Source organism: Natrix helvetica (genome assembly GCF_964273705.1).
Source record: "Natrix helvetica genome assembly, chromosome: 2".
NCBI classification, from domain to species: domain Eukaryota; kingdom Metazoa; phylum Chordata; class Lepidosauria; order Squamata; family Natricidae; genus Natrix; species Natrix helvetica.
In genome coordinates, this window is record NC_138552.1 from 218264684 (window position 1) to 218290073 (window position 25390).

General features: G+C 41.2%; 1 protein-coding gene across 1 annotated transcript; it reads left to right on the forward strand.

Annotated features, from left to right (window-relative positions):
* The first annotated feature begins 1300 nt into the window (after positions 1-1300).
* On the forward strand, positions 1301-25390 carry ABCB10 (ATP binding cassette subfamily B member 10). Its single transcript, XM_081944227.1, has 13 exons — positions 1301-2285; positions 5801-6001; positions 11477-11679; positions 14503-14637; positions 16866-17012; positions 18347-18482; positions 19388-19483; positions 20737-20946; positions 21406-21485; positions 21747-21927; positions 23175-23218; positions 23930-23964; positions 24936-25390. Exons 1-13 carry the CDS (start codon positions 1931-1933, stop codon positions 25186-25188), a joined length of 2076 nt encoding a protein of 691 aa, XP_081800353.1. The 5' UTR covers positions 1301-1930; the 3' UTR covers positions 25189-25390.

Below are 25390 nucleotides of genomic sequence, written 5' to 3' on the forward strand. Positions count from 1 at the left end.
TTTCTGGAAAGGTTAGTGGGATTTCTCACTGCCAGAATACAGGTAGTCCTCAATTTACAATCAGTTTTTTTAACGAGCATTCAAAGTTACAGCAGCACTGAAAAAAGTGACTTATGATTGTTGCAGTATATCATGATCAAAATTTAGATGCTTGATAACTGACTCATATTTATGATGGGGTCACCTTTTGCAATCTTCTGACAAGCAGTCAATGGAGAAGCCAGATTTATTTAACAATTGTGTTATTAATTTAATAAATTCAGTGATTCACTAAACAAGTGTGGCAAGGTCATAAAATGGAACAAAACTCACAAATGTCTCACTTAGCAACATAAAGTTTGGGCTCAAGTGTGACTGTAAGACAAAGACAACCCATAACATGCTTACTTGTGCTGGAGCAGGGGTGTCAAACTCGGTTTCATTGAGGCTGCATCAGGGTTGTATTTGAGGGGGGGGCTGGGATGGGCGTGGCCATGGAGGGCATGGCCAGCTCAATGTAACTCATGGGGGGGGGGGCGGTGGTGGCCTGAGCACTCTGCCAGAGAAAACGGCTCCTGAGCTCTTCGGCTACAACAGCCTCCTGCAGCCCTCTGCCAGCAAAAATGGAGCTCAATAACTTGGAAATCCTCTCTTAATTCCATTGTAGCTTTACTTCAGAAATGTTCTTTGTACTTGCTACATCTTGCAGGACCACCGGCAAAAAAAAAACAAGCTCAATTATGGATACTTGTAAGCCTGGTATATCTGAATTGTAAAACTATTAATTACATTACTTCCAAGGTTGTTGAGATAGTTGAGTTCTCTATATGGGTTTCTTGTACCAGCTAATTCTTCAATTGGTGGCTTTGAGTACTCAGGACTGAAGAGTCTGTAAATATTTGAACACATTTTAAAAAGTCTAAGCCAGGCAAATATTGATAATGCAATTAATACAGTATGTGAGGGAATGTGGTTTTTGAGATGCGAAATTTGTTCTAGAAACCTCCTCTAAACGTTTTGCATACAAACTTTTGAGCAGGTTCGGCTCCCCACCCGCCACTCCCCGGGATCAACCGAGTGTTGATCCATTGGTTGCAACAGGATTGGCCGACAAGTCGGAGCCTGACATCATGTGGGCTGGGTAAGTGGCCCAAAGTCACCCAACTGGCTTTCATGTAACCCGATTGAAAGCCTTGCCGTTGCTGGTGTCTATTTCATTCACAAGTAAAAAAAAAGAACCTGCTTCATTTGGACGTCTCTTTCCTTGTGTGGGTGACACTGTTACATAGGAACAGTTTTGGGGGGAGTCAAAGGAACAGCCGGAAGATGGACTGCCACTTTTTTTCTAGTTGGAAGATGGCGCTATACAATTCAATTTAGCACTTTGCAGCCTAAGAAGGAAAAGTTTCAAATACGGAAGCGATATTTCATTTTATTCTTATTTTAAGAAGTTGAGGCCAAAAGCTAAGCAGGATCTTGGAGAGACAGGCACGGGCTAGCCCGTGAAATAAAACTTCCTAGAAGAAGGCAAGCGAACCCCAGTTCTATGCTGGTGCCGATCCAATTGAGCGGACAGGCCTATAAATGCGTGAAGAATCTGAGCCGGCTTCGATTCTTACTACGTAATAAAACTGGTTAAATAAGGTCGGGGCGTCTTGCATTCAGCACGCCGCACCAACTCAGCCACTGGTGCACAAACCGCGGTTTACGGCTTGCTGGTCTTGGCTGAACGCTCGGCGAGAGCCGGAACAGCAGAGGGCGCCGCCGGTTTCCGAGCCCCGGCCCAGGGTCGCTGGCGGCCGGCTGTAAAGGGAGGAGGAAGCTTCGGCAGGAGCCTTATCTGCGGGCAGCAGTGAGGGCTGGGCCGCGCTTCATGGGGCCGAGACGACCCAGCCCGTGAGGGGCCGCCCTCTGCCCGCTCGGCCAGAGAGAAGGAATCGCCGCGGGCTCAATGGCGGGCTTGGCTCTCCGCCTTCCTTTGGTGGTGCGGCTGTGGCGGCGGCAGCAGAGCCTGCGGACCTCCTCCTGGCCTCGGCTTCTCTTCCACCCGGCGGCCCCCCGGAGGGCGGCATGGACCGCGGAGAGGTGCGAGGTCGCCGCTTTGGCCCCCGGCAGTCTTCGCCGAGTGCCGCTCCTTTCCCGCTCCGCCTCCTCCTGGGCAGCCGCGGCCGCCGAATCCTCGGGGAAGAAGCCGAGAGACCCTCAAGGAACCGAGCAGTCCCCGCCGGCAGGGCCCGACAAGCGCGCCGTCTCGGACTCTAAGAGGCTTTTGGCGCTGGCTTATCCGGAGCGCTGGAAACTGTCAGGTAATCTCCTCCCCTGCCGGGTTTCGCCTCCTCCTCGGCTGCAGCTCCCGGGCTGCAAAGCGCGAAGCCCTCTGGCGCGGGCCGGTGGTCGGGTGGATTGATTTTACTCCTGCAATATACCTCTCCTCTCCCCGGGAACTCGTAAAAGGTTCCCGCAGGTAGCAAGGGAAAGGCTGCCGCTGCTGGCTGCTGTTTCCTTGTTCCCTTCCAGCCGTCTCCCTGTCCTTCGTTCCACTCCAGCGTGGGCTCAAACCAATGCCCACGGGTGGGGATGCCCCCCCCGCACTGCTCTTGACTCCTTTGCTCGTCCCAAAGGTGCTTTTTCAAGAGGAAACTGGACAACTCCAGTTGCTTATTGAAAAAGCACCTTTAGGACAACCATGACCTGAATGACTGAGAATCTCCATTAGACTCCTATGCTCACTTTGCCTCTGAGAGGAGAGTGATGGTAGATCTCAGTTTCAAGTTCCTTGATCCTAAAGGGGTTCTACTCAACATCTGCATGGTGTCTGTGTCTGAGCCCATGTCTGTGATCTCCTCACAAAATCCCTGCATGTTGAACTAGAAGACCTCCAAAGACCAAAGTGTGTGCATAAGGGCACCAGCTAATGTCCCTGTCCTACTGTCTCCATTTATTTGTACCCATTTCCTGTGTTCTTTTGCATGTTTGTTCTTACTCCTTTTACCTTGTGCATGAGTGACAAACTGAATAAATAAAAATAAAAAAGTCCCTTCCAACTCTGTTATTTATTCTGTTTTATTCCTGCCCCCACCATATCTGGATCAGATTTGCAATTTCCTTTCATTTGCACACTACAATACTGTATATATATTGTATATATAAAATACTGTATATATATATTCAGTATTAAGTATTCCAATTTACCAGTAGTCCTCAACTTACAAACATTTATTTTGCTGACTGTTTGAAGTTACAACGGCACCCAAAAAAGAGGATTGTGACCATTTTTTTCAGTTTTACCGCCATTGTAGCATCCCCATGGTCACGTGATCAAAATTCAAATACTTGTCACCTAGCATGTGATTATGGCAGTTAGTGTCCCAGAGTCATGTGATCAACCTTTTGTGAACATCTGATAAGTAAAGTGTATGGGGAAGCCAGATTCACTTAAACACTGTGGCAAGAAAGGTGGTACAGTGGGGCAAAATTGACTTAACAACTGTCTTGCTTAGTAATATAAATTTTGGACTCAATTGTGGTGGTGAGTCTAGAACTGCCTATAGTATCTTCTGGAAGTCTTCAGTTGCATCCGTTATCATTTCTCACCGGCATGGATAAGACTTTCATCCAGACTTCTCAGCATGATTTGCTTTTTAGAGGATTAACTGTGATATACTGTTGGGCAGCTACTTCTTATTTTTCTTCTATATCTCTGAATACTAGGAATACTTCGGGGAAGGGCATTTCAGGGTGGCTAGGACAGTGGCATATAGGCTGCAAAAATCTGGACAGCCTCTAGATCAGGGGTCTCCAACCTTGGCAACTTGAAGGCTGGCGGACTTCAATTCCCAGAATTCCCCAGCCCGCTGGCTGGGGAATTCTGGGAGTTGAAGTCCGCCAGCCTTCAAGTTGCCAAAGTTGGAGACCCCTGATCTAGATGACAGCAAATGCTGTGAATAAAGGAAACTTTGTTGGCTGCTAACTCTTGGCAATCCTAGATGTGAGAGGTCTAAACTAGGGATCCCCAAATTCTTCCACTTATCAGCACATGAAGTTTCAGATTGTTCATTGTCCCCCAAACATTTATATGAAAATAATTTAATAAATACAATACTACAATAAATAATTTAATAAATACTACAGTAATAACAACAAGTGATAGCTATATGAATTACTAATTCTCCACCTCACTCAGGGTATATTCACATGGTGCACCAGAATAAATGGGGCTGGCTAGGTTTTGAATCCCATTTTTGCAAATCCAGAGTTGGAGTTTTGGAGTAAACTAAAGCTCAACCCATTTCTCCACAGTTAACTTCTTCCCTATGTTGCACAAATCATTGCCATTATCACAAGCTATTGGATGTCCAAATTGCCAGTCTTGCCTTGTATTTCTTGGGACTTTTGACTAAATCTCCTGCTGATTTTATATAATGCCTGTACATCAGTCATTACAATAATGTTTAGTTTTCTTAGGTGTATTACTAAAGCTACTGCTTGATACTATGCCATATTGCAAAATCAAATTACATAATACCCACAGCTGTACTGCAAATGTTTTTTATTTGAGCTTGTGGTGAAACTGTTCAAATCAATTGCTGCATCAAGAATGCGATGAAACTTGAATCCATACGTAGTTCAATATTCAAGATCTTGCATAAAAAAGAATGAATAGGGATTTAGCTCATAGAGTATTTCACTTTTGTAGCAGTACTGCAGCAGAGTAAATTGAACATAATGAAAGTTTAATGTGAAGAATTTAAATTTATGTAAATGTAAATAAATTTAAATAGAAGTTAAGTAGCATTCATAAACTAGTTTACATATATGGGATTGTAAAATGATCCCTTATATAATTTACAGGTGATACTGGAGGTTTTACAAAAGTGGGATTTGGTTTGTTGTTCTTTCAAGTTGTTACACAAGGTTCCTTAAAATAGTGACCTAGGGTACAAATAATGGTAAGGTATAATGTGAAAGGACACGGTGGCTCAGTGGCTAAGACGCTTAACTTGTCGATCAGAAAGGTTGGCGGTTCAGCGATTCGAATCCCTAGTGCCACGTAACGGAGTGTTCTCCTGTTACTTGTCCCAGCTTCTGTCAACCTAGCAGTTTGAAAGCATGTAAAAAGGCAAGTAGAAAAATAGGAACCACCTTTGGTGGGAAGGTAACAGCGTTCCTTGTGTCTTCGGCATTTAATCATGCTGACCACATGAACACGGAGTCATCTTCGGACAGCGCTGGCTCTTCAGCTTTGAAACAGAGATGAGCACCGCCCCCTAGAGACATGTGTCAGCTTTGGAAGCCATATTAACACGACTAGCACATATGTGCGAGGGGAACCTTTTACCTTATAGTGTGGCTTATTTGATTTTCATTTACCATAGTGTCAGCTGAGTCATTAAGCTTTGTAAATTGTGGTTTATGACTTTCATCAATGTAAAGCCAGTCATTGTGGCTTATTGTGTAAACTAAGTTTATGTGAACTAAATCACTAAAGTGGAGTTTTGTACTATGTATCTGATGCATTGGATTTTGGTAATATTATGCCATATTTATTAATATTTAAGATGCAGTCCTTCACAAAGCCACACATGGTCAATTTATGCTAAATTGACAAGCAGGAGTTTATAAAATACCTTCTGTTTAATTCAAAAAGCAAATAAGGCTTACATTCATAATTTTCAGGCTAATACACTAGAATAATGTAAACATTAAAAATATTTCTTTGAATTGTTTCTATAAAGAGCTTAAATATTTTATTAAATTTTAATGTAAAACTTGGAACAATTTCTAAAAAGATGATATGTTTGTTCCCCTCCTTCCTACCCAGCTGCTATTGGATTTTTGGCTGTTTCCAGTGTCATCACTATGTCTGCCCCTTTTTTCTTGGGGAAAGTTATTGATGTCGTTTACACAAATCCAACTGGTGAACTTATAGAGAACCTATCCACGCTCTGTGCCTTATTAACTGGAATATTTATGCTTGGTGCCGCTGCCAATGGAATACGTGTCTACCTCATGCAGATTTCAGGTAATTGTGTGTAAAATTACATCATTTTGTGAGCTATATAGCCCATTGATAAATAAGATATTCAAAGTTCAGAGCCAGAAGACAGCAAGAGCTTCTTGCCAGTAGATGGTCAGGCTGCTGCTTTATCAGATCAAGGGTGAGCCATTTGTAACCTGCAATCCCCATGTCACCTAGAATTTTTTCCCAATGATAGAAATTGTGCTATTGAAACAAAACAAAAATACAGCACAATTTCTATGGAACAAGCAGAAAAAAATGAACAAACTGGGCTTCTCAATTTGAAATGCCCTTTTCTGCCACAAAATCATGTCCTATAGATTATTACCAAGATGCACAGAACATCTTATTTCTTTTGTGTTTGTAACCAATATTTCTTTTTGATCCAGTATTTCATATATGCATATAGCTCTCTCCCTTTCTGCCTTTCTGTTCAACACATTTCTTACCAACAGAATATTTGTAGCTCAGGATTGAACTGTGGAATCCTGGGTGCTTTCTGAGCTTGGCTGTTTTCTTGCAGATGTTTCATTACCAAACTAAGTAGCATCTAGCACTGACGATGTTGCCTAGTTTGGTAATGAAATGTCTGCAAGAAAACTACGAAGCTCATAGAGCACCAAGGACCCAACAACACATTTCTTTCTTGGTGCTGAGAAATAGGATCTAGTTACAGTATAATAGTGGTAACTATTGTTTTATTGATTATGAGATTATAAGTGAGCATAGTATAGATATAGAATAAAATTACAGTTGGAACAAACTACATTACAATTAAGCATATCATAATGTAAAATAAGGAGCTTTGTACTGAAAGGACATAGCATATAATACCACCTCAATATAGTTACCATATTTTTCAGAGTATAAGATGCACCTTCATCCCCCCAAAAGAGGGTGAAAATCTGAGTGTGTCTTATACACTGAATGCAGCATTTTTGGCCTCCTGAAACCCCGCCCCCTTCACAAAAATGGACATGCGGAGGGTTTGGGAAGCCTGCAAAGTGCTCCTGAGAGCTGGGGAGGGAAAAATGCACCATTTTTTGCTCATTTCCTCCCCACCCCCACCCCCGGAGCATTCTACAAGCTTCCAGAGCCTATGAATGCCCTGTTTTTTGCAAAAGACAAGGCATGCAGAGGGTTTGGGAGGCCTGCGGAGTGCAAAAACTTTTTTTAAATTTATCTCTACAAAATCTTGCTGCATCTTATACTCCGGTGCATCTTATAGTCTGAAAAATATGGTAATAAGTAATTCATTTATTTTAAATCTGTTTCATAGGGCCCAATGAAAAAGCATTTTTATTGCTTTTTTTTTTAACAGAAATTTTTATTGGTTTTACAAAAATTTCAGGAGAGGCGATAATGGGTAAAGTTACAAATTTCGACAGCTACATCATGCAGGAAATGGCACTCCCCCCAATTCTCATAACTTTCACTTATTAATACATTAAGTAATTACTACTTAGCAATATTTTGACAGCATATTTTTACCATATATCTTCAAGTAATTTCAATCTATTTTATATCAAACAGAAAAAATTCTCTGTATTTTGCATTATTTTTCTAATTCATTTTTGTGATCTAAGTTTTCTCGGTGTTGCCTCTTCTCCCCCCACCAGCAAGGCTCCGGCACCTCCCGTGTCCTGTGTATCCCGTGTGGTATCATCAGTTTTATCTAGGAGCACTTTGTTTTTTTCCAGGAAGGCCTCAGCCTCCATAGTTGTATTAATTCTAACTCTAGTGTCCTCCCAGAATATCAGCATACCTTCTGGCAGAAGCCACCGAAACCAAACCCCTTTCTGGTATAATTTCTTCGCTAAAAGCGAATATTTTTTTCTTTTATCTCTAACTTTCTTTGGGATTTGTTTCAGGATGACTATCTCTCTATCCTTGTATTTTAACACTTGCCCCCTTTGTGTACTCAGAATCTCATCTCTTGTAGTCTTTCTAAGAAATTTAATGTGAACCTCCCTTGGAACATTGTGTGTTCTAGCGTAAGCTGAATTGACTCTATAGACCAGGTCAATATCCCATCTCAACTGTTGTCTGTCTTTTTTAATATATTCAGCCAATAACCTTGTCATAATTTCCCTCAAATCTTCATCATCAACCTCAATTACATTTTGGAATCTAAGGAAAAAGACATCCTTTCAAACTCCATTTTTATCTGATGGTTCTCAAGTTCTTGGTTTCCTCTCTGGACCCCCCTCACCTCCCCCCTCATCTCAGCCGTCCCCTCCTCCAAAACTTCCAGTCTTTGCGTATTTTGAGCCATTTGGTTTTGATTTTCTCTGAGCTGTTTGCTCATTTCTTTTAGTTGATTCTTCAATTCCTCCTGCCCCTTTAAAATCTTTTGGAGCATCTGTTGGGTTAGGTCCTCCTCCGGGGGCTTGGGCTGTAACAGAGATGTTAGTGTCTGTTGCCCGCTGGGGCTGGACGTTGAGGATGTTGGAGCAGAACCAGCGAAGCCTGGTTTCCCAGGTGGTGGTCTTTTCGGTGCCATTTTGATAAAGAGAGCTCAGAGATGTCTATGTCAATACAGTGAGAAGGCAACTGTAAAAGTGGATAGCCAAGAGAGATCACGAGGCAGGCAGTCCAGACAAATAAAGACCTTTTCTATAGTTCAAATCCAGACAATAAAATCCATTGTTTCAAGTCCAGAGTATAGTATATCAAGAAATATCTCTGAGTGTCACGGAGACAAAGACAAAATGCCAGCAGTTTCTGTGGGTGGAGTCAAATTTCAGAGTACATGAAGATAGCGGAAGTGTGCCATCTTGCCTTGCCAGCACCGGGATCAGAAGGCAACAAACCAAAGGTTTTCAAAGTTTTCAAAAAAGTCAGATCATCACCTCATTTTCACAATTGCAGCAGAGTATTCATCTGCTGCTTGCTATGAGTGTGATTTCATTCCAGAGCTCTCCCCCCTCCTCCTCCTCCGGGGGTAGAGAGCAGTTTAAAGCCGCTTTTCCAAGGGGGGGGGGAAATCCCCCTCCCTCCAGTCACCCTTCCCAGGAACAGATTGAACGCTTTAAAAAACTGGCAATCCTTTTTTTTAAACAGTCAGAAAAGGGAACGGGGGGAATTTCCACCTCACCACATTGCAGCTGCAGCCTTCCAATCGTCAAATTCGCCCAGCTGTCTCGACGCGAAAGCGCGCAGGAGCATAGGAGCTCCTCGGGCCTCCCCTTTTGCCTCCTGGTGCCTAGGGCAATGCAGGGAGCCCTCCCGCAGCCGCCGACGACACAGAGGACCCCCAGCTAGCCGCCCCCTTGGCAGGGGCCCCTACGAGGCTCCCTGTGCCCCCCGATCAGGGGGGAGCCCACCAAGAGCGCGCGGGGCGAGCGAAGCACGCCCGTCGCGTTCTACAGCCGGAACCGGAGGTCCCATTTTTATTGCTTTTTAAACTTTGGGTGATCTGCTTCCAAACATACTCACATAATAGGTGAGAGACTATTCCACAGAACTGGAACTGATGAAGAAAATATCTTCACCATGATGTGGCTACTCTAGAAGTAGTAGAGTAAAATGACCCTAGCTGGAGAATTGATCAAACACAAATGGATGTGATCCATCAGCAGATCTTTGAAATAATCAGCTCTGCCCATATGAAAGGTCATTAAATTATGATTCCTAGATTCCTCACGGCTGGAGAGATCTGCAACAAGTCTTGAAATTCAAACTAAGCAACAAGAAGGAGAGGGATAAGATCAGGATGTTATCCTACTGGTTTAACTACCAACTGTGCATGCATGCACTGTTTACAGAGAAATCACCTTCCACAGGAGGAAAACAGCTGAGACGCGGGTTTCAGAAAAGGGGATATAGGTGAGTATAGCACAGGAGCGGGCAGGCGGGCCCAGCTGAAGGCAGAGCAAATTAGTTCGCTCCCAGCTGATAGTCGGCGCTACCGGTTCACCCGAACCAGTAGAATCCCGCCCCTGGATGAAATGATCAGTGTAGAATGCAATAATCTTATCCATATTTCAGGCAGTTGGCACACATCCAATGTGAAATCCTGCTTAGGCAGTTGGAAAAGTATGCTTGTATAGTATCACCCACAATTGGGACAGGTGTATATAGGTGAGACAGGGGAGGACATCAGAGTATAAGTGGTAGAGAGCTTGGAATATCACAAATAACTTTGGTGAATGATCATAATGCTAAGGGTTTTTTAACTATTACAATCTTACAATAGCAGAGTTGGAAGGGACCTTGGAGGTTTTCTAGTCCAACCCCTTGCCTAGGCAGGAAACCCTATACCGTTTCAGACAAATGGCTATCCAACATCTTCTTAAAGACTTCCAGTGTTGGGACATTCACAACTTCTGGAGGCAAGCTGTTCTACTGATTAATTGTTCTAACTGTCAGGAAATTTCTCCTCAGTTCTAAGTTGCTTCTCTCCTTGATTAGTTTCCACCCATTACTTCTTGTTCTACACTCTGGTGCCTTGGAGAATAGCTGGACTCCCTCTTCTTTGTGGCAGCCCCTGAGATATTGGAAGCTATCATGTCTCCCCTAGTCCTTCTTTTCATTAAACTAGACATACCCAGTTCCTCCAACTGTTCTTGATATGTTTTAGTCTCCAGTCCCCATATCATCTTTGTTGCTCTTCTCTGCCTTCTTTCTAGAGTCTCCACATCTTTTCTACATTGTGGCAACCAAAACTGAATGCAGTATTCCAAATTTGGCCTTACCAAGGCATTATAAAGTGGTATTAACACTTCACATGATCTTGATTCTATCCCTCTGTTTATGTAGCCTAGAACTGTGTTGGCTTTTTTTGGCAGCTTCTGCACACTGCTGGCTCATATTTAAATGGTTGTCCACTAGGACTCCAAGATCCCTCTCACAGTTACTACCATTGAGCAAGGTACTACCTATACTGTACCTGTACATTTTGTTTTTCTTGGCTAAATGTAGAACCTTACTCCTTTCACCATTGAATTTCATTTTATTAGATAGTGCCCAATGTTCAAGTTTGTCAAGATCCTTCTGCATCTTAAGCCTATCTTCTGGAGTGTTGGCTATTCCTGCCAGCTTGGTGTCATCTGCAAATTTGATGAGTTCCCCATTTATTCCCTCATCCAAATCATTGATGAAGATGTTGAAGAGTACTGGGCCTAAAACATAGCCTTGGTGTCCTCCACTGCATACTTCCCTCAATGTAGATGCAGTTCCATTGAGGACTACACGTTGAGTGCGGTTGGTCAGCCAGTTATGAATCCATCTGGTGGTGATGCTGTCCAACCTACATTCTTTTACTTTATCTAGTAATAGGTTATGGTCTACCTTATCAAATGCCTTACTGAAGTCCAAGTAAACTATATTGACGGCATTCCTCTGGTCCACTAATTTTGTCACTTTGTCAAAGAATGTAATAAGATTAGTCTGCCATGATCTGTTTTTGACAAACCCATGTTGGCTTTTGGCTATTAAAATCCTGTCTATAAATTGCCATACTTCTTGACTTTTTAGGGCAAAGAATTGTGAACCGTCTAAGAGCAACAATATTTTCTTCTCTCTTGAAGCAAGAAGTAGCTTTTTTCGACAAAACCAGAACTGGAGAGCTGCTTAATCGCTTGTCTTCAGACACAGCTCTCCTGGGCCGTTCAGTCACTGAAAACCTTTCGGATGGATTAAGAGCTGCAGGACAGGCTTCAGCTGCTGTTGGGATGATGGTACGTATGTGTTTGCATTGTTCTCCTCCCATTTTTTGCAGATCCTTTGGTATAACATTGTTTCTCCACTCCCACCATCCATCTTCATAGATTTACTGTATTAGAATAGATGAGAAATTAAATAACTAGGTTTGCCCATTGCATTGAGAAGCTATTTTAACAACGCTTTGTTGAAAAATGTCTAATCCACTGTAGTGGTGATTAGAAGGTTGGAGTTGGACCAGGAAAGACCCTATTTCGAGCTCACTGGATGACTATGGACCTTTTTTCTTTTTTCAGTTACATCTACCTTGCTGTGATATTGCTAGGGCAGCGATGGCGAACCTTTTTTGGCTCGCGTGCCATAAGTGGGGGGAGGCTTCCCTGACGCCTTTGGAGCGCTCAAAACGACCCTCCGAGCAAACCGGAAGTCACTTCCGGTTTCTCGGAGGATCGTTTTGAGCACTCCGAAGCCTTCAGGGACCGTCCGGAGGCTTCCCTGACGCCTCCGGAGGGCGTCCGGGGGGGTGCAGGGGAAGCTGTTTTTGCCCTCTCCAGGCTCCTATAAAGCCTCTGGAGCCTGGGGAGGGCGAAAAATGGCTTTAAAAAAGGGTGAACTCAGCTGGCCAGCGCACGCACGTGCGCTGGCCAACTGACAGGCAGCGCCTCGCATGCCCTGATAATTGGCTCCGCGTGCCACAGGTTCACCATCACTGTGCTAGGGAATTAGGAAATGCATGTCTCATTCATACTATAATTCATAGAAAAAAGAAAAATAAATACCATAACTGAATATCACTTTGCCATTAATCATGATTTAGCTACAGTGATATTACTCAACCAAACACAGTGTGGATTTAAGTGCATATCTTGAACTAGGTTGTTATGTAGTGCAGATAATAGAACTATATTTAATTACGCTAGGAAAGAAAAGGTAGCTCAATGGACAGAAGTTACAGCATTCAATTTATACCACAGATTAATAGTTTCCATAATAAAGAAAAATCGTACAATTGCAACTTCCCATCAATAGCACTATAATAGACCAAAATGATACATCACATATGAATATCTAGAGGCTTTTGACTCCAAGTGTCCTTTTTATTTTATTTGTTTTTCTTTCTAGGGTTTTCCCACAACTGATTTTTCAGATCAACCAAGTGTTGCTTCATTAGTTGCAACAGGAATTGACTGACTAGCTCGTTGCCCAAGTTTGATGTTGTGAGTTGAGAGAGAAAGAGAGTGACTGGCCCTAAGTCACTCAGCTGGCTTTCATGCCTAAGGCAGGACTAGAATTCAGAGTTTCTAACCTGGTACCTTAACTACTAGACTAAACCTGCTCTCTCTAAATATGCTTTTTATATTTAGCAGTAAAAAGACTCCCAAGTGTTTTGCTTTATATAAACGATGGTGGAGAGGTCGCAAGATATAAATGAGAAAAGCTAAAAAAAAAAAAAACCTAATCATTGTGTCATGTCAGTCTGTCTTCCTTCTACTTTGAGTCGTAACGCAGTTGTATCCTGTAGCATGGATGAGATTGTATTATGAAAGTGACTGGAACTGATGTTGAAAGCTGTGTCCCAGTGGTGGGATTCAATTTTTTTTACTATAGGTTCTGTGGGCATGGCTTTGGGGGGGGGGGGGCTTTGTGAGGGTGGCAGGAGAAGGTTACTACAAAATCCCCATTCCCTCCCCACCCCACTAACCTGCTTTCCAGGTCCTGTTCGGGGGCATCAAAAGAAGATCGGCTGGGAGGCAGCGGGGGCGGGGCCAACCTATTTGCCCGTTCTCCGAACTATTCAAAATTTCCGCTACCGGCTCTCCAGAACCTGTCAGAAATGGCTGAATACCACCTCTGCTGTGTCCTATATAATAGTTGTTATTGCTCATAATAGTTATGGCATAACTTCAAATAAATATTTCACCAATTATTGAACACAACTACAGTACTGAATTCAATAACTAGTACATTACTTTTTTTAAAAAAATGCAAAAAAATTGAAAGAAAACAGCCCAACTTTACATACAGATAATTAATTTGCTCACTTATAATCACAACTGAGCGTACAATTTATAAGTTGTGATCGTTAAGCAGGTCACCTGATTTGATTTTATAACCATTTTTATGACAGTTGTAAAGCAACTCATTGTGGTCGCTAAGCAAATCATGTGGTCATTAAATGAACTACACGGTTGTTAAGCAAAACCATTCTCCTGAATGGATATTTTTTGTTGCTGCATACTGGCAAAAAAGCCACCAGAAACTAGTAAAAACACTGCAATTTATGGCGCGGGGGGATGTGTGCTGCACTTACAACTTTAAGGGTAGGTTTTAAGTAACTGTTTTTAAATCTGTCATAACTTCAAATGGTCTCTAAGTGACTGGTAGTTAAGGGAGGAGGACTACCTATACATGTGAACCTTGTGTACCAATCACTCATTGAGCAACCATTTGAGCTTGTGACAATGCTAAATGAGTGGTATTTACAACTGATCCTCCATCATTGCAGCCCCCTTAGTCATGTGTTCACAACCTGGACATTTGGCCCCAGGATCACAATTACAACATTTCATTGTCATATGGTCACCATTTACAACCTTCTTTGCCAACTTCCTATAGGTGAAGTCCATGGGGAAGCTAACATGAGGTCAAAAAAGGTGATCACATGACATCCTGACTTAACAATGATGCAGGTTTGCTTAACAACAGCATTCAGAAACAACCAAAATCCTGGTCCCAATTGCCCTTGTTAACAGAAGACTAGTTGAAACATTTGTTTTATCGATCTAGCAAAGCCTCTATAGACTGCATTTAAAAATTAACCACTGCTTTTTTGCTTCTAGTTTTTTGTGTCTCCCAAACTTGCTACATTCGTCCTGACTGTCGTACCATCCCTGGCTGTCATAGCTGTGCTTTATGGAACGTATTTACGAAAACTGGCTAGAATGACACAGGATTCCCTTGCAGAAGCTACACAGGTAGTTTCTCAGTTGTTCAAATGAGAATGTTGAAAGATAGTGCTGAACTGCTCGGGACGTTTTATCTTTTCATTCATATCCCCCACAAGTTCCCACTAGAAATCTGATTGAAGTCATTTCCACATAGCCATCCTTTGTAATTTCCCAATTTGAACTATTCTTTTTCATACAATCAAATCTCAAAACTATCTTACAACTCAAGATGCTTGAAGAATTTGTGCTTTCAAGATTGTTATTTGGGAAATTCAGTGTGAATTGATCTGATCTCATTAACACAATGATTCAAATTAGGCTATCCTTTTACCTTTCTCTTTCTTATAATATACTGTCAAATGTATTTAGAAATGCATACTCTTAGATAAAATAATTTTAAAGTGTCTTAATTTTGGCTGATTAAAAAGAAATAGCTCATTATGGAAGTAGTTTTAATTTCGGTTTGTGAATGGACATAATAAAATTGACAGTCTGGATATAGGGCAGTGTTGGTGAACTTTTTCAGCACAAAGTGCCAAAATGGGAGTATGCACACATGCGGGATAGGGGAGAACCAAAAACCGGGAGAGCAGCTCCCCAGCGCGCATATGCGGGAACACTGGAAACAGGAAAAGCTGTTTCCCAGCACGTGCAGCGGAAAGCTAAGCTTCCAGTTTCTGGCGTGCGCATGTGTGCCGGTCACCTGGTCTTCTGGTTTGTGGCGCATATGCATGTGCGAAGACCAGCTGGCCAGCAAGCTGGCACACCAGAACCCGGAAGAACAACAGGCGATGGCTGGTGTGTCCGGAGAGATGGCTCTGCGTGCCAATTCTGGCACGCGTGCCATAGGTTCGCCAACACTTGATACCATGTTTCACCGAAAATACGACCTGCCCTGAAACTAAAGCCTTGCCACATTTTTCGCCTGGGCAAAAATATAAGCCCACCCCCGAAAATAAACCCCCTGGACAACCCTCCCCCTCTGGCTAGGCAGAGCACCGTTCACCGAAATAGCGGTATCCTGAAGGCGCCTAGCCGCAGGAGCCGGGGGGGAGAAAGGCGCTCACATTGCTTGGCACCTTCGGGATACCGCTAGGTTGGGGAGTGGCATTCTGCCTGGCCGGAGGGGGGAGTTGCCGGGCAGCTGCTCCCTTGCAAGCTGGCTCCCGAAGAGCCGGGCACAGCCTCGGGGCGAAGCAGCCATGAGGTGACCAAGCTCACGAGCAACCGCCCAGCACACCCCCTCTTCAGCCGGGCAAAGTGCCATTCACTGACCTAGGGAGTGTCACTAAGGTGCCAAGCTACGTGGCGCTCTGCCCGGCTGGAGAAGGGGGTTGCGCGAGCGCCTGTTCTGCCTCCAGGAGGCATGCCTCCTAGTCTCAACATGTCCAGGCCCAGCTTTCCCTGCAGCCACCGCGCTCCGAGCATAACGTCTTCTCCGGTTCCAAACTCCCAAACTTGGCTGCCGAGTCTTCCAGCAGTGGCCGCTCTAGGAGTGCGCTCTATGGTTGTGGGCTGGCTGCCAGCCCACAACCATAGAGTGCACTCCTAGAGCGGCCGCTGCTGGAAGACTCAGCAGCCAAGTTTGGGAGTTTGGAACCGGAGAAGACGTTATGCTCGGAGCGCGGTGGCGGCGGCTGCAGGGAAAGCTGGGCCCGGACATGTTGAGGCTAGGAGGCATGACTGCTGGAGGCGGAACAGGCGCTCGCGCAACCCCCTTCTCCAGCCGGGCAGAGCTCCATGCACTGACCTAGCGGGTATCCCTAATGTGCCAAGCCGTGGGAGCTGGGGAGCGGGCAGAGCGCCACGTGGCTTGGGGCCTTAGTGATACCCCCTAGGTCAGTGAATGGCGCTCTGCCTGGCTGGAGAGGGGGGTTGTCGGGCGGTTACTCGTGAGCTTGGTCACCTCCTGGCTGCTTCGCCCCTGAGGCTATGCCCGGTTCTTCGGGAGCCAGTTCGCAAAGGAGCAGCCGCCCGGCAACCCCAAAACAATAAGCCCTCCCCTATAATAAGCCCAAGGCCATATTTTGTAAGTAAAAAGAAAATAAGACCCTGTCGAATTTTCGGGGAAACACGGTATTGGCTAATTCATTCTTCCTTAGCCTTATCTGTTGTATTACAGGGTGATAAATGCATCTAGGCTATGTAAATGGTATAGCAGTAAAAGACCCACTGTTAGTTTAATAACATGCAGTGAGAACAATCTAGGTAGGCTTATGGGAAATGTGATAATTCTTACATTTTGTTTACTACAGTTAGCAGAAGAAAGGATTGGAAATTTAAGAACAGTTCGAGCTTTTGCGCATGAGTTAACTGAAATGGAAAAATATGACAATAAGATTCAGTATGTGCTACATCTGGCCAAAAAGGAAGCAATAGCTCGAGCAGGATTCTTTGGAGCAGTAAGTATATCAAGAAGGTGAGGAATCATCTGTGTATTTCTGATAAGTGTTTCCTTGAACAATGAAATTGTTATTTTGATATAGATGTAATTGCATATTCTTTTATCACAACCATCAATAAACTAATATACTAAATAGGTTTACAGAAATTATTTATAAGTACCGGCTTATAAATATATTTTCATGAAGTCACTCCATTTTTAGATAACGTTATTTGTTTTATTGTTTTATTTATCACATTTTTGAACTGCCCATCTCCCTCATACAATTATGCAGAGAGCCGGGGGCAGGGGGGGGGAAGAAAATAAAATAAAAAATAAATAAATAAATTAAGCAGAAAAGTAAATGGAACTGAAATTAATTTATATGAACATTTTTCACTGTACCTCTCCATAACTGTCTACTTTTCCAAAACATCTTCTACCTTCTACCACATTTGTAGACTACTTCATATGTTGCCTTTTGTCCTCCAAAGTTCTGACTTGTCTCTTTTTAATCATAACTTCTTTAGACTTTCCCTTCCTCCTAACCTATTTATTATTCATTATGTTACTTTTTTTAATCAACCAGCATTGTCTGTGCACAAAAATGTACATATGTTTATGCTCTTGACAAGCATACTTTTTTCCATTTCCACAAGCATTCCTTATATTTTCAGCTACAAATGCGTTGAGCAAACAAAGAGACATCTGGGCTGGATTCATGCCTAAAGTAGGATTAGAACTCATAGTTATCCAGGGTCTTGCCTGGAGCCTTAACCATCACTTTTCTGAATTCCAAACTTCATCTCCATATTTACACAGCATTTCAGAACTTAAACCTATTGAGTTTTTCATATATTTTCTTTAAATCAATAAATTCAAAACAAATATTCGTTTTTATGTGTCCTGGAAAGCAGAAGAAAGTCTCTCATCTGTAAACCCCTTGCCTTTCATAAAGCCTCACTGTACTTCCCCAAATTGTCATTGTCACCTGTTAACATGTTTGAGTCAGAAAACTGCCACTTTCCCACCAAATTAATGCCCTTGTGGGTGTAACTGTTTGTATAAAGGAACGTTTTTCAAAACATAGGGTACTGTGGATCAGATGTTGAAAATGCTAGCCATATAGAAGTGCCCCCAAATCTCCAAAATAATATGTATTAAAGGATTGGTGTTTTTGATTATGGGATTCTAAATACTAAGAGTACTATTACGATAGATATGTTGATTTTATTTTAGGCCAAAGTGGGTGAGGTGTGCCTGTTCTTCCTTCTCTTGTAATATTCATCCATAAATCTAAAGAATTACATTAAAATCCTGCAATCAGTACTTTTCCCTTTCCTTTCTTTACAGACGGGGTTATCAGGCAATTTGATTGTGCTTTTTGTTCTCTACAAAGGAGGATTACTGATGGGTGGTGCCCATTTGACTGTTGGTGAACTGTCTTCTTTCTTAATGTATGCTTTCTGGGTTGGCATAAGCATTAGAGGTAATATTTTCTTAAAAGTAAAATTTTAAAACAAATAGACAAGATATCAGATCAGAAGGCAAAAGATCGACCATCTCCAATTTGCCTTCCTACAGATGTATGGAGTACATTTCCCAAAATTGCTAGCTTGTCTGCCCTGTGTTAACCTCTCTTTACAGAACAGCTTTTGTTGCACCAAACTGACTAAACAATTCTTCAGGTGCTATAGGAGTCAGGGCTCAGCAAGAGGATTCATCCAGTCCAGTGTTCTCAACCTTGGCAACTTTAAGATGTGTGGACTTCAACTCCCAGAATTCCCCAGATAGATGCTGGGGAATCTTAAAGTTGCCATGATTGAAAAACACTGACCAGAGACGACTTCCGGTCCCCGAAGGCGACGGACGTGCTTGTCCGCTGCTTGTCTCTTCGGTGGGCTCCTTTTAGGAGCACAGGGGGTCTTGGAGGGGCCTCCTGCCGTAGGGCGGCTTGTTGGGACCCCCTGGATCGGCGGCAGCCGCGGGGCGGTTTCCAGCCTCGCCCCAGGAGCCAGGGAGCGTGGGGGGTGCATGGCGTCACTGTGCGCTGTCGCTGTGCGCCTTCGCCAAACGGATTCTGGAAGGAAAGAATGAATCAGATGTTACAGCTGAAGTGCGAGAGGTGAGAGGAGAAACACTGACCTAACCTTTTGAATGGTTAACAAATTCCAACTCTGATGAATGCAAGAGATAATCTGTTCAGGGAAGTTCTGCCTGCCATCTTATGGATCTTCTTTATTAAAAAGAAAGGGAAATGAAGCAAATTTAGCTGTACTAGCTGGCTATTTCATCTAGCTGTTTGTACACTGATTGGCAGAACCTGTTTAACAAACATGCAATACCTGTTTTTGAACATGTATAACAATAGGGGTACTTTTTTTTCTTTCTTAGGATTAAGCTCTTTTTATACTGACTTAATGAAAGGTTTGGGTGCAGGAGGGCGCCTGTGGGAACTTATTGATCGAAAGCCACAACTTCCTTTTAACGGTAATGTTCTTAATATTTTGCAGTTGTTTAAGATGGTAAAATATCGATACATCATGCAATATTACAAAAAATGAACATTTTCATAAATTAGTATTCTACTAAAGAATGTAAGGAAAACCCACATTTAATGTCATAAATGATCCCAAAGAATGGACTTACTCATTTGATGCCACAAAATACAATGCATAAATTGATTATGGTGCAGGTTTTATGTGCATCCTTTTAAACTGTTAAAATTTTGAAACTTCCTTAAACTACTTTTCACATCTTATGGTGTTCAAAATAGATGACTTATGGTTAGTGCATTTCTCTCCTTAAAAATCCTTCTGATAAGATGAAAATACCGACAATGTCATTATGTTACTGGCTACGGACCCTGCAGCCCTCTTAAGGCTTATTTTATTATAGTTATTGGAGAGTGGAGTGGGTATATATACTGTGTGTGTGTGTGTGTGTATGTGTGTGTGTATTCCCACTCCACCTCCAATAACTTACCTGCCTGTGCCTTGTGGAATGTGGTAAAACAGTATAAAAGAACCACACCTATGACAATTTGAAATGAAATTGAAGTGTGACTGTTTCATGACTGTTTTTCACACTTAACACTGTTGCAGCACCCCCATCATTATGTAATCAAAATTCAGATGCTTAGCAACTGATTCATACTTGTGACGGTTGCAGTGTCACGTGATCACATTTTGTGATCTTCTGACGATCAAAGTCAATGGGGAAGCCAGTAATAATGGTGCTACTAACTTAACAACTGCAGTGACTCACTTAAAAAAACGGTGGCAAGAAAGGTCATAAAATGGATCAAAACTCACATGTCTCATTTACCAACAGAAATTTTGGGCTCAATATTGGTTGTGAGTCAAGGACTACCTGTATATTATCAATTCTGGGTGAAGTAAGAATACCTTTGGGCCCAAATCTACTATAACCAGCAGGTCTTAGAAACGTTGGGCTATGAAGCACCAGAGGAGCAGGAGTTTCATTTCCTGAATGTATCAACAGCTGGGATTCATGCTTTGTTCTGTAAGCAGACAAGCCCAAATTATTTGATGACTCAATTTTCAGAATGTCCAGATTCAAGTAACCCTAGTTTATAGAATCTTAGTAAAGTATCATATTAATCATATTTGTTTTCTTTTAGTAAATTTTCAGTGCAAATAATTGGATATGTCTTTACTAAAACATTTTTGAATGATATATTATTGATGTTACTTTCATTTTTGGATTTCATGTCTATTTAGAGGGAACAGTATTAAGCCAGGATGATTTCAGAGGTGCTCTTGAGTTCAAAAGTGTCAAGTTTGCATATCCAACACGTCCAGAAACATTGATTTTTGAAGACTTTTCTCTCAGCATGCCTGCAGGTTCTGTCATGGCCCTAGTAGGCCCAAGTGGATCTGGCAAATCGACGGTTGTATCTCTTCTCCTGAGGCTTTATGATCCACTGTCAGGTAGTTACATATGTTTGTTTGAATATGTTTGAACATCTGTTACTGGGTATACTTCTGATTAGAGATCAAAACACAATTTGCTCATGGAGAAGTATGACTATTTACAAGGAAGTTGAGATAAAATGCATCATTGCCATTTTATAACGAGCCTTTCCATTACTGAAATAGCAGCAATATATACAACAAATTCATGTTTCACTCAACTTGTATTTTTTTTACAGTTAAGACAATATTTCAGGCAATGTAAATATAAACTGCCTGTCTCTATGCTTTTCTTGATACGGTAGGATTTGACATGAATGTGCTGGAATCATAATTTCTTATATTAAAGAGAGAGATGTCTCTAGAAATCACTTATTCTATGCAAGGTGAAATCAGTTCTTGCCGAGAACTTGCTTAATCTCTTCACCCTCATTGTCTTAACATATTATCTAACAATATACTCTTAATTTCTTGAAGGAAATATTACTGTTGATGGGGTTGACATCCGTCAGTTAAACCCACTATGGTTCAGGACTAATATCGGAACAGTAAGTCAGGTAAAAAAGGACCAAAGTTTTCTTACAGTATTTGCTGATCCTAATTTCTTTAATAATATCAGAGGATGTTTTTTTGCCCCTCCAGCTTTTGAATTTGCCTCATGCCCCTTTAAAGCAACTATGCTTGTATTCATCACTGTTTGTGGAAAAAAAGTGTTCCCTTTAATCTTTATGGTCACATATTACTTATTTCATTTATAATCTCATCTGGGCATTTGTGTACCTGTGTTGCCATATTCCTTATGCTTTTTCATACACTAGGAACCCACTCTGTTCTCGTGCTCTATTGCTGAAAACATAGCCTATGGCGCAGAGGATCCATCCACAGTAACTCCTGCAGAAATTGAGAGAGTTGCCAAAATTGCAAACGCTTCTAATTTTATCCAAAATTTTCCAAAAGGATTCCACACTTTAGTTGGAGAAAAAGGTGTTCTTCTCTCTGGTAAGACTATGTCATTTAAAAATCCATTTTTGTAATTTACGGCTGTTCTAGAAGGAATTACCTTTCCCTGTCTCATTCTGCTATGCATTTCATTTTGCTACAAGACAAATCTGTTCTAAAACTCCTTCTGACCTTCCTAGGAGATTCCAGGGGGGCAGAGACCATACATCCTTTATTACGGGGGTATCCAAACTTGGCAACTTTAAGACTTGTGGACTTCAACTCCCAGAATTCCCCAGCCAGCATGCTGGCTGGGGAATTCTGGCAGTTGAAGTCCACAAGTCTTAAAGTTGCCAAGTTTGGACACCCCTGCCCTAACCCTAACATCCGCACTACTAACTTGACAACTGCAGTGATTCATTTAACAACTGTTGCAAAAGAAAGGTCCTAAACTGGGGCAAAAGTCACTTAGCAACAGAAATGTTGGGCTCACTTGTGTCAGAATTTGAGGATTATCTGCATTTTAGAAAATTGTCCTTCAGATTTATTTGTTTTTCAAAAACTTTGTCCTTTATTTTGCTCATTTAATTTTTACTGTGCAAATTGCAGTTTTTCAGTTAGTTGAAAAATGTTGAAATTGAGTTGTCTTTTTAAAAGAAAATACTGTTTGATTTTAGATATTTTTATTACAGTAGGCATTCTGGCAAAGTTTCCCTTGATTTTGCTGCTGATTTTTTCTTTGTAAAGCCTAGTCATAAACGTTAAAAAATATCCTTATCAACCTTTTTCAGGTATGCCCCCTTTTTAGGTTTGTGTTACTTTTTCCTCCCAAGAAAATGTGGCCAGTGTAGTTATAGGAGATGGAAAAGAAGAAAGGAAGAATTCTATTCTACTTACAAATACTATTCTGTCATCATCTAGAGCAGTGTTTCTCAACCTCAGGACTTTAAAATGTGTAAACTTCAGCTCCTCAAAATCTCCTATCCAGCATTCTGGGAATCTACACATCTTAAAGCTGCGGAGGTTGAGAAACACTGGTCTAGACACCTTTTTCTAGAACTGCACATGCTTGATTGTAATGATTTCAATGTCATCTCTTGAACTTTATTAAACTGCTTAAAATAATCTTGTTGTCAAACTGCAGTGCAGTAGTCATTTTCTCCATTTAAGTCAGATTTTGCACAGGTGAAAGAAAATAAAAAACTAACCTACTGATACATTGTCATTTGTTTTAAATGGCAGAGTACTTAAAAAAAAAGAATACATAAAATGCATGCAATATTTATGTTACGTTTTTTTATGCAAAGGTGGGCAGAAGCAGCGAATTGCAATTGCTAGAGCTCTTCTGAAGGTAATTCTTTTTTCTTCTATGCCTTTAAAGAGGGAAAAGAACCAAGGAAAATACGTGACAAAGATGATCTGAATTGAGAGGAATAGCAACTCTCACACATTCATTGCATTTTAGAATAGTTCTCATACATTATTCTTTCAATATATTGCTTATTATGCATATTTTAATAGTCTGCTGTTACTGTGCTCTTATTACATTGCCTTTTTTGAACAGTAGTAAAACATCTTGTAATTATTGAACCTTATTCTATAACTTTTTCTAGAATAGCCAGGTTTGAAAACCATAGGTTTTCATTAACCCTAAGAAGACAATCATTTTGATCAGGATTTTAAAGGATTTTTAGAAGTTTATTGTACTTTAAGTGGGGTGGTTGGCTATGTAATAGTAGTTAAATTTGCAGGTTATTTTTAAAATGCAGTCTTTTTAATGTCTTACAGTTACTAAAGTTTGACCAAGTTTTTAAATGATAGAAAAAGGCTTTGAAAAAATATGTTTTTTTCTAGCTTAATTTTCTTTCTTTCTCTCTCTTTCTCCCTCCCTCCTTCTCCCCCTTGTATTTTGTGATAAAATATTTCAGTAATTTATTAGTATTGCTTTAGAGAAAACATATTTTCATGCCTATTAAAATCGCTAATAAAACTGGTGTTTCTTTAAAAAAAATCATAAAGTAAACTTCTAATCTCAACACTTTTATATTTGTTCTATTTTTAGAATCCCAAGATTCTTCTTCTTGATGAAGCAACAAGGTAAATAATAAAAAATAGGAAAATTATGGGTAGCTTGGGCAACATTGAAATTGTTTCTTTTTCAATTAATATTCGATCCCACAAGATTCTGGTATCTTTACTATTGATTTCATGACAAAACATTGCACATATTTCCCTCAGGGTGGAATATTCTTTTGTGGTTTCCCTTTTTTCTCCCATTGTTCAGATACTGCCCTTCTTTTAAACAGGAGTAGCATCGTAGATACGAGAGAAATGTGAACAACTTCATAAGTTTGCTGTGCAATAAATGGTGTTTTGTGACTAGCCATGCCTTCTGGGCCCACCATTTTATTGATAGGAATCTGTCCCAGAGCAGCTATTTCCTTCCATGTCAGAACATCCTGCCAGAATTCCTGGGCAAGCACACACAATGCTGTTCCAAATGTCTTTCATGAATTTGAAATTATGCATACATGTAATGCTTCTGAATGCAAGCTGCTCCATTGGTTGATTGCTCTCACTGTAGCGGTCATTAATATAAGCCAGTTGCAAAGCATCCAAATTTTGATCACCGTGACCATTGGGATACTCTAATGGTGATGTAACTTTGAACGGTCACTAAATATATGGTTGTAAGACGAGGAGTACCTGTACAGCACAGTATGCTAGCACTGTCAAGCTTTCTTAAGTCATTCCTATTTCACGATTCTATAATACTTCTATAATACTGCTATAATGAGGTATTTAAATTGCAGATTAAAAATGAGATTGTCTTAACTCAGTTTTGGGGACATCATCTGTGAAATATTGGGCTCTCTTTGTTGGAAGCAAATCTCTCAAAAATTTAAATAATTGCTTTGTTTAAAAATCCTGACACCAGGATTTCATTTAAAAACAATTTTAAATGAAAATGAAATGAAAAAAGTTGTATAGACAGTTATGCTCTAGTAAAGTCACTGCACTAAGATGAAGAGAATAACCCTTTTTTCCCCATTCTATTCATTAATTAGTGCTTTAGATGCAGAAAACGAGTATCTTGTCCAAGAAGCATTGGACCGGCTGATGGAAGGCAGAACTGTTCTTATTATTGCTCATCGACTCTCCACCATTCAGAATGCTAATTCAGTTGCAGTTCTGGACCAAGGCAGAATAGTTGAGTGTGGGAAGCATGAAACACTGCTTGCAAACCCAAATGGACTTTTCAGCAAATTAATGAAAAAACAGTCTTTTATTCAAAATATTGAACATTTTGCATCTAATTGAAAAATATCCTTTTTTTAAAAAAGAATGAAAGCGTCTATCTAGGGAAGGGTACTATTTCCAAGAATTTAAATTATGTTTCAATAAATGTGTTGTATATATTTTTCAGTGTACTTCAGATATTTGCAAAAATTTATTATCTTAAGCTTTTTATTCAAAGCATTTAAGCAGGGGTGTCCAAACTTGGGAACTTTAAGACTTGTGG